Here is a 10218-nt window from a genome sequence, read left to right as displayed (position 1 = left end):
GCATAGGGTATGGGAAAGCGAAGATGGCCAGTGCTCCCGCAACCTGATAGTAGTTCCAAGGGTAAGAATTCCGGATGTACTCAAGGAATTCCACAATGGTCCTAGTGGAGGGCACCTGGGAATCACAAAGACCCTGGAGAAGGTTAAGCAGAGGTTCTATTGGGTTGGTTGTCGGCAATCGGTCGCAGAGTGGAATGCTAACTGCGCGGAGTGTATTGCAGCTAAGGGGCCGAAATCCAGAAGTCATGGCCAGATGAAGCAATATAACTCAGGTGCACCTTTCGAGCGGATTGCCATGGATGTAGCCGGTCCATTTCCTATGAGCGCACAGGGAAACAAATACGTCCTTGTGGTTATGGACTACTTTAGCAAATGGCCGGAGGTATACCCGATTCCAAACCAGGAAGCTAAAACAGTAGCGGAGGTATTCACCTACAATTGGGTTGCGAGATACGGTGTACCTATAGAGCTGCACTCTGACCAGGGAAGAAATTTTGAGTCGGCAGTGTTCCAAGAGATGTGCCAGATACTGGGTATCCGGAAAACTCGAACGACGGCTCTTCATCCCCAATCAGACGGCATGGTGGAACGGTTCAACCGAACCCTGGAAGAGCATTTGCGGAAGGTCGTGGACAAGAATCAAAAAGATTGGGATGTCCGCATACCCTTGTTCCTGATGGGGTACCGGTCAGCAGTGCATGAAACAACGGGTAAAACTCCTGCAAGGGTAATATTCGGCAGTGAGCTCCGTTTGCCTAGTGATCTGAAGTTTGGGGTGACTGGTGATGCTAGAAGGATTGGAAAAGAGACGTCAAACATCCTGGAAGAGGAGCTGAGAGAGATACATGCTCTTGTGAGACAGCGCACACAAATTATGAGTGACAAGATGAAAGCCAGGTATGATAAGGCGATGAATTCCGAGGGTTTCCAGGAAGGAGATTTGGTGTTGCTGTACAATCCACAACGAAAGAAAGGTTTGTCCCCAAAACTACAATGCAACTGGGAAGGTCCGTATAAGGTCGTAAAACGGCTAAATGACGTAGTGTATCGGATCCAGACCGTCGGGAGACCAAGAAACAAGATGAAGGTGGTCCACTTGGAAAGGCTTGCAGCGTTTGGAACCGCAAGTGTGTCTGATCGGGACGATCAGACTTAGGTGGAGGGCAGTGTGGCGAATACTGCGGCAACACAAAGCGAACAACGAGAAATAGGCAGAATGTTCGAAGAATGACGTAGAATGTTCCACAAAGAGAAACGTCAAGTTGGATGAACACTGCGAACAGCGAGCGAAAGAGAATGAGCGATAAACTTCAGAATGTTCTAGAGTTGCCATAAGTGCCAGCGCAGGTATATAAGGGCGCCGCCACCACGAGGTGAGTTAGTTACAAGTCAGCAAGCTACAAGTAAAGTGAGCGGAGAATTGAGTGGCGAATAAGCAAGCTATAAGTTTAATTGTGTTAACAAGTAGTAAAGCGTTGTTATTGCTTTAACAAGTATTGTAAAGTGTTTTTTACTGTATTAGCAAGTATTGTAAATTGTTTGTTGTACAATAAAGTTAATTGTACTACAATTTGGTCAACGTTAGCATTTATTTAACAATCCAGCGATACGAGCCCGAGCATATTTGGGTAATCCGGACGAGGGTTCAAGGATAATCGTAACAATATAACAGGCCAAAATCAGCAGCAGGGCTGCCAACTCTACTTAGCTATGAAGTGCCATATTAAGGATAAAAAAGTGCCAAAATGTGCCAAATAGAAAAATAAACGCCCAAAAAGGTGGATTATTTTTAGTTCTTCTCATTAAGCATTAAAATTAGAAAAATTTAGTTGAGAAAAAGTAGAACACGCAAAGGATTTCAATAAAATGTATTATAATATTACTATATTTCAAAAGTGACATTTTGGCACTTTGTGCCAAATAGAAAGATTAAGTGCCATTTCAAGTAAAATAGGCCCAAAAATGGCACGGTTTAAGCCAATCTGGCAGCCCTGATCAGCAGGTGATCAATGTCCCGCTACAACACAGCATAGCAATTTACCTTGTCGCAGTCACGTCGTCCATCATACGTTAATAGCAACTTTCATTTATGAAGATAAACATTATTTGTGTTGCGATTATTGCCAGTTAGTGCAATGTCTTTCACCAGAAGTATACGCCAAACTTTAGCATCTTTAGCCGCCTATCAGCTGGCAAGACGTAATGGCGCTCGTAAGGTGCCATATTTAATTTTCGGTGTCGGTTTCGCTACCGCTGCTTCCGTATCCTTTGTTCAAATGGAAGCAGCTAGAAAACGCAAGCTTAACACTTCCGTCTATATGGCTGAACCGATAACAGATATAAGCACGCTAATGGACAATGAGGATGATATGCGTACTAAAATGGAACTAATGATCATGAAAATACAAGCAGATTTTTGCCGTGCACTAGAGGCCGAAGAGTATGCGGGACAAAAATTCATAGTTGACCGCTGGTTACGAGCCGAGGGTGGTGGTGGCATTACTTGCGTTCTGCAAGATGGTGAAGTATTCGAGAAAGCAGGCGTAAACATATCTGTAGTGACTGGCATGTTGCCGCCAGGTGCGGTGCAGCAGATGAGAACCCGCGGTAAGAAATTGGAAGAGGGAAAGAAGTTGCCTTTCTTTGCAGCTGGTGTAAGTGCGGTTATACATCCGCGAAATCCTTATGTTCCGACTATACATTTTAATTATCGCTACTTCGAAGTGGAAAGTGATGGACAAAAGCAATGGTGGTTTGGAGGAGGCACCGATCTTACGCCATATTACTTAAATGAGGAAGATGCAGTACATTTTCATAAGACGCTAAAGGATGCCTGCGATGAACACGACACCAGTTATTACCCACGTTTTAAGAAGTGGTGTGACGATTACTTCCGTATTACACATAGAAAAGAAAGTCGTGGCATCGGCGGTATATTTTTTGATGATATAGACACACCAAGTCAGAAGGAGGCATTTAAGTTTGTCACAAGCTGTGCGAGTTCTGTAATTCCTTCTTACTTGCCACTTATACGCCAACACAAAAACGACGATTACGGCGAGCGTGAACGTCAATGGCAGCTTCTGCGACGTGGCCGATATGTGGAATTTAATCTTATCTACGACAGGGGTACTAAATTTGGACTGTATACACCCGGCGCGAGATATGAGAGCATTTTAATGTCATTGCCATTGACGGCGCGCTGGGAATACATGCACACGGTGCAGCCTAACTCAAGAGAGGGCAAGCTATTGGAAGTGCTCCAAAACCCTAAGGAATGGCTAGCAAAGGCTTAAAGCTGTTAAAACATATTAAAAATATACCCAAGCACTAACATATTGACGTGTTAACTGAAATTCTTTATATGCAAGGTCTGTGAGGATTATTTGAAGAGAAAACACGGATTTTTATTGTTTTTCAGCCTTTGATTGTTGAAGAGTTGTTGTTCGTGGTTGAACAATGGTACCTATTTGTTAAACAACATAGTATTTAAAAGAGAATAAAGCGCAATTTTTGCTATATTTTATAACAAAGATGTACATTTTATTCCATTTCACCCAAATATGTATTTAGAATGTATAGCAAAGCATTTAATTTCATGCGAGTGAATCCATATATACACACAAAGGAAATAACTGTTGGAACAAGTCATTTAACATATCGTTGTTGTTGTTGTTGTAGCGGCTACAACAACCCCGCCCAGATCGGTTAATATCTCAGTTGTTGTCAAGTTCCACTAACGGCAGCCCTAAGAAGCGTGCAGCCTCTATGGGGTCGGTCCACAGGGACAAAGGCCTTAGGGTTGTCGGGTTTTCCGGGCATACGAAGAGATGCTTCAAGTCATCAGGTGTCTCTTCGCATGCCGGACACTCATTCGGCACATCCGCGTTTGGGCTGCTCAGGTATGAGTTTAACCTGCTGCAATAGCCAGAGCGAAGTTGGGCTATTGTGTACATTCCCACGACAGACGGTTCTACGTACCGGAATGACTCGAGTTTTACACGACCAAGGGCTGTAGTTTCGGCGATCTAACCCCGTTTAGGTCGGCAAAGTATCTCTGTACATATCGCTCGTTTACTTCAATAGTGTCATAATCAAAAAAATATAAATGTCGAGTTAAGTACGCTACCTGGCCAATCTTGTGTAAAAATTTCATAGATGTATCGATTACCAGTAGCCCACTAGAAAAAAAATTTCGTCACCCTTATGCCAGAAGCATGAATGTGAAAGTTTATCAGTTTTGAGTTAATGTGTTGATTTGATTAATCTTTAGATGTTCTATGTTATACCAAAACCCAGAATACCATGCATACACGGAAACCACTTATTTTACAATTTGAATTACATAAATATAGAGGTCTCGTGAAAAAAGCTTTCAAGCTTGATTTTCCAAAATTCTCATTTTTACGAATTCAGGCTTCTGGCATACGGGTGACGATATCTATTCATTTTTACTATGGGAGTATATCGCTAGCTTAATTCCTAAGACCCTAACCAACACTTTTTTTTAAAACTTTTCACAGCTTTAGTAAGATGTATTAAAATACACCTTCAATACAAATTTAAAGCGCTAGTACAAAAAAAAACGCAATTACTACATGCCACTTTTTAAAAAGTCCTGCCGGTTTTCCTTCTGTAAATTAAAAAAATAAAATGTTTTTTAGGGCCTTTGTGAATTAAGGTAACGATATTTTCGCTGAAGACTTGATCTTATGTTTATAGGTATGTATTTCTTATCACTAGTATCGTTCCAGCTTGCCTTATTCCTTGGTTATATTTTGAAGTTCCTTTCAAATTCCTTAGCAGATGGTGTTAATATTTTCTTCCATAACAAAAAAAGAAATTGTCGAACATACTTTCTATGAAAGAAAAAAATTGCCTAAAATTAGCGCGATTTTGAGCAACTTCAAAGTTGCCCTTTGTTATACTAAAATTGAAGGAGCTGTAAAACAGCATTTAGAATTTTTCTAAAGAATTTAACTAGAAAGTTGCAAATTAGTATGGAAATCTATAGAATTTTCCTGAGTCTTGCAAACAACGTAGATTTTATGTTTTTTTTTTTGTAGTGTGAACTATATTTTAATAAAGTTAGCAGGGAAACAATTTTTTTGCATACATTGAGAAAAATTCTCTGTATTCAAACTTTTGTGATTTGTTGTGTACATAACAACATAATGGTATTACAAAGAAATTTCCACCACCATTTCTCTTATGTAGGCGTCACGTGTGGCGGAACCCCGCCAAATTAATTATGAAAAAAAAATATAAAAAATATCAAAGAGCATTCACTCGATGGTGGGATCTACGTTGCAGGGGCGGCAGATTTGTTATTGTCAAAAGATCTTTTTTTGTGCGATTGCGACATAGAGCGAAGTTCTTACCAATAGAATTAGTAAATAGAAAATATACTTAACCACAGCCAATAGTTATAAATTAAACAGACATTTTTACGTTCGAAAAACTATATTTTTCAAGAGAAGCTTTAAAACAATGCACAATGATTCCACTCAATATCCAATACTAAAAGATTAGGAACTTACTGAAAAAAACCCAGTCATCGTTTGGTTATCATATTCAGTTTGCTTTGCACTTTTTTCGAGCTATACATAAACTGAAGAAGTTTTAGAATAAACTCGACTTTTTTTGAACTATTTATTTTTAGTCGATATATGAAGCCAATATTATAGGCACTTAGCTGGTCGGCAATTAGTCGCTGTAACTTAATCACAATTATGAAAATGTAAGTAAAAGTGTATATGGTACATGCTAAGTGCATTTAAATTTACCAGTGATATGCTTGACGAGCTTCAAGAGTAGCCGTTCATGGCTAATCTGGAGAATATTACCAACCACTTACAAATGAAACAACGGCAGGGAATCCACACCACACCATATTATACCATTAGCTACACATTCAAAAACGTTTTGGTTTAGTCTGTCAACCAACTATGCTGACTAAATCATAATTGGTTACCAAATCCATGAGCAAATCCGCCGACTAATGATGATACGCGCTTACCGACGCGCTACTTTTGAAAACCCTTTTATACTTTAATCGCCTTACCACACGCTTCTTGCCTATAGTGACCAACAAGTTAATTCATGTAGAATATAGCAACAAGCTATCTAAAGTGACGAAGGTTTTTAGATAAGACTTAGCGTAATTATGAAGATCAAGAACATCATTATAGATTAGAAATCAAATGTTTTTGTTTTTTAAATCATTCTAAAACATTCATTGAGATCCATTATTTCTTACTATTACACATTTGATAAAATCGATCGATAACGCCCAACTACAGTATGCTGGTAATAAAAAGCTATCGCAGCACATTTGCATTTACAATTACAGATTTCAATATGAACGGTATACAATATTTTTATTAAAATAATCCCTAGATATGGATTTGAAAAATCTGCAATTCATAAAATCTTTCTTTCAACTTTTAATATGCCAAACAACTTTACACTTTGTTGGTCACTACATAGCTTAAAAATCGCACCCTTTTAACCCACAAAATATATTCACACAGAAACTCGACACAACCACTTACTGAGACAGCTATTGCAATTTTGCATTAGTTCAACTTACATTCGAGCATACCTACATATGATCACTAATTGTGCTAACCGCTTCCGATACGCAAACTTGGGGAGTCAGTGGGCAAGGTGTACGTTCGATCCCCTAGAATGGGAAAATCATTAGTATTCTTGCATACTTAAACATTACCTTTACCGTTACAATGTTTTTTCGACATTTACATATTTTTGTAAAACATGTAATTGAAATGTGTGTAGATTTTAAGCATATTTAATTCAGGAGTAATTACCCTTCGATCTAAATCTTTTACCCGTTCACATTTTGTCTGTTTTGAAATGCATACCTTCCCCGTAATGCGCAAAGCATTAGTTAAAATTTCTTAGTTTTGAATATTGATTACTCAAACTGGAAAAAGAGAAAAGATAATTAAAATTGACGAGTTACTTTCAATGCCATTAAAATTTGCATATAAGTTGTATAGAGTGTGGGAAGTGGGTATGTATAAAAACCATAGAACTGAGCCTTACGATAACCATTCAAAATTTGTTTGAATTACCGTCCCATGCACCACCATAGGACTGGCTTACTACCTTCTACACAATTTACTCACTGACTCCAAACACAGGCAAGGCATTTTTACTTGCTTCTCCAACTTTCTGCCGGAAACTCTGGTTCTGTTTTGCAGGCTGCTTTGGGTTTAGTGTGGTTTCTCTCAAGTGTAGAACTCCAAAACATTTGGGTGCAGGTTGCCGCAAGTAAAAACAATAGTCTCCAATTCTTTTTTTTTACTTACTCTTTGCATTTTGGATCTTCTTCCTTACATTACGGTTGCGATTATTACGTTTTATATGTTTAAATTACATATTAATTTATATATGTTTAATTATATTAAGTGCAGCAAACAAAATTTTAATTCAAATATACATATATCAGCGTCCAATTTTCGATTAAATTTACAAACAAAAGTTAAATTTACTAATTCAGTTTTTAAAAACGTAGCCACTTGTTACTAATAAAAACAACCGAAAAGCAAGAAAAATCGAGTTTGTAAATTTAAAAATGTATCTATTAATAATTCTATGGAGACTAAAATTTCCACAGTCCAAACCAAGGAGAATTCATATATAAATTCGCCTTGAGTCCAAAAGAAAATGATCTGATAGTCTCGACATAATTGGCTTTTCATACATACTATGTATATTTTTTTCGAAAGTTTTCTGTTTGTGGATTCTAGCCCGCCGCGGAAGCAAGACGAAAATGTGTTGGTAGGTATGTATGTATTGGAATTTCAAATATTGTTTGCCCTAATAATTTAAAACTATTAAAACTTTAGCGTTTGCACTATGATTAATAAAATTTGAAGAAACGATTTACTATAGCCAACAAATCAATGGGCAATTGATTACGTCTGTCAATATTTTTAAGATCATAATAAAATTTTGTACCTATCATGTAAATCTCGAATTTGCATTAGTTCAAACGCTAAATTGAAAATTGTGGTAAAATATGGAAAGTGGAAAATAACTGTTACTATCCATTTTGTAATATACAAATAAACCTCAACGCCACCATGATTGCTGACCATCATTGGGGTTCTGTCCATTCTCACCAAGACCACGTCCAGGTATTGGGGGTGGTGGAACGCTGAACATATCTTGCGGTGGCCGGAATTTTTCTTCCTGCTCTTCGTCGTCTTCTCGCTTTATACCAGACGTTTGATAGGAATTCATAGGATAAGTTGGATAACCATCATCTATTGGTTCTTCCTTGATCTTAATATCGATGTCACGGAAGTCCGGCTTACGTTCCTTAATGTCACGATCTCCACGATCGCGGTCCTTGTCACGGCGATCGCGCTCACGTTTCTTATCACGTCTCTCTCTGGATGAATCACGCTCCCTGGATTTGGAGCGTCTCTTCTTCTTATCTCTTTCGCGTTCACGTTCACGATCGCGCTCACGATCTTTCTCGCGTCTGTCACGTTTTTCGACATCGTCATATTCGCGTTCACGACTACCACCTCGCCTTCTCCTCCGCTCACGTGATTTGCTGCGCGAACGTCTTGAGCGCTCCCTTTCACGTTCACGTAAGCGTTCTCGAGAACGCGAACGACGCCGCACAGGGTCAACACTGCCGAAACGATTACGTTCTACAACTCTTACGGTTTCGCGATCTTCGCGCTCCCGCTCGAGACGGTAGCGTTCACGTTCCCTTTCATTGTCCTCTCTACCAGAGTGCTTGATGTTGACATCATTACCACCTCTACGTGTTCCTCCCAAGCCACCACCCAAACGGCGTGGTAACCATCCTTTTACCGTACGTGCGCGTTCTACGTCAACCAATACACGCTTACTATCGATTTTCTTACCATCTGCATGTTTGTAGGCGGCATGCATATCTCGTTCATGTTCATATTCGATGAATGCATAACCTTTGGGCTTACTCGATTCTTGATCCGTTATCATAACTATTTTTTTGATAGGTCCATAAATTTCAAACTCACGTCTCAATTTTGATTCAGATGTGTCATAATTAATACGTGCCACAAACAATGTGCGAAATGGATCTTCTGTTGCGTTTTTGATTTCTTGCGGATCCCACAGTGCTATTTCTCGTTCCAATTTATAAGCAACTTGTTCTGCCTTCTCCCTACGCCGACGTTCCAAACGTTCTTGACGAGTCTCAACGCGCTTTGCAGGCGGCGTGTCTTTTGGGTCTTCAAACTCACCAAGGAAACCACCAATACCAAGATAACCACGAGATTTCTTTTCATGTGGCAACTTATCCACTGGTGGCATAAAAGGTATTGGATCACGGGCGGCAAATAGCGCCAACAAATTCGGCGGTAGATATTGAGTCATTTTGTCTATTACCTTTTACCTGGTCCAACGGAGCGTCTACCAATACAAACCTGGGTAAAAAATGAGGTTAAAAATTTGGTTAGTTTTCCGAAGTAAAAAAAAAACCTACCTTAAAAGTCCATACAGTTAAATTAGCAAAATAATCGCAACCTTTGCCAGTTCAGTGCAGCCTAAGCTGATTTTCTAATTAAATTTACTAATTTCTGCGTCAGGCAGTATTTTCCCTGGTGTAGAAATTTTTAACAAATGGCGTACAAAATCCAAGCTTGACGTTTTACCAAGCAGGGTTGCAAGCGTCGTGATTGCTAAATGGTCAAGCAGGGTTTGTTTGTTTTAAATCACGTACGATTTATGGTAACAACGAGTTTACATAGGCCAGCAGCCGGATTTCAACTTAATGCATTCCACAATTATTTTAAAATTTCCAATGTTAATTACAATTTTTTCAACTTGTTTTGTAAGGTTTTAAGCAACGAAAACGAAGGAATAGCGAATACGTTTTCGATGTTCGCATTATGAGAGTACAAGATATACTGACGAAATGTATGGATCGCGTTTTGAAAGTGCTACACGTTCAATATTTATTGACAACCCTGCAAAGATCGCGACTACTCCATGCATGCGTGTAAAGAGTACTCCCTAAGGACCAAGGAGTACTCCAAAATTAACCACAATTCATATAAAAAATATGGTCCAATTAACATTGCGATGTCCTAGGGCAGGACCATATACTCCATCCCTGCATTACATCAGAGTAGCCCAAAACTACTCCAACATATTAACAATGGCATTGTTGTTATATTTTTTCGTTTGTAC

At 39.0% G+C, this 10218-nt stretch overlaps 2 protein-coding genes across 2 annotated transcripts; one reads left to right on the top strand and one right to left on the bottom strand.

The window, feature by feature from the left end:
- Positions 1-1957: 1957 nt before the first annotated feature.
- On the top strand, positions 1958-3533 carry LOC118735425 (oxygen-dependent coproporphyrinogen-III oxidase). The gene has a single exon (XM_036465161.1). It carries the CDS (start codon positions 2136-2138, stop codon positions 3294-3296), a length of 1161 nt encoding a protein of 386 aa, XP_036321054.1. The 5' UTR covers positions 1958-2135; the 3' UTR covers positions 3297-3533.
- A 1911-nt stretch (positions 3534-5444) lies between these two features.
- Positions 5445-9692, bottom strand: LOC118735424 (U1 small nuclear ribonucleoprotein 70 kDa). Its single transcript, XM_036465160.1, has 2 exons — positions 9512-9692; positions 5445-9452 (listed from the first exon to the last, which is right to left on the bottom strand). The coding sequence occupies exon 2, from the start codon at positions 9400-9402 to the stop codon at positions 8101-8103; it is 1302 nt and encodes a 433-aa protein (XP_036321053.1). The 5' UTR covers positions 9403-9452; positions 9512-9692; the 3' UTR covers positions 5445-8100.
- Between the last annotated feature and the right edge of the window lie 526 nt (positions 9693-10218).

Source organism: Rhagoletis pomonella, unplaced genomic scaffold (assembly GCF_013731165.1).
Source record: "Rhagoletis pomonella isolate Grant_MI unplaced genomic scaffold, Rhpom_1.0 Rhpom_scaffold_00003, whole genome shotgun sequence".
Classification (NCBI taxonomy): domain Eukaryota; kingdom Metazoa; phylum Arthropoda; class Insecta; order Diptera; family Tephritidae; genus Rhagoletis; species Rhagoletis pomonella.
Note: the sequence above shows the minus strand (reverse complement) of the source record. Positions and strands in the feature narration are given on the sequence as shown.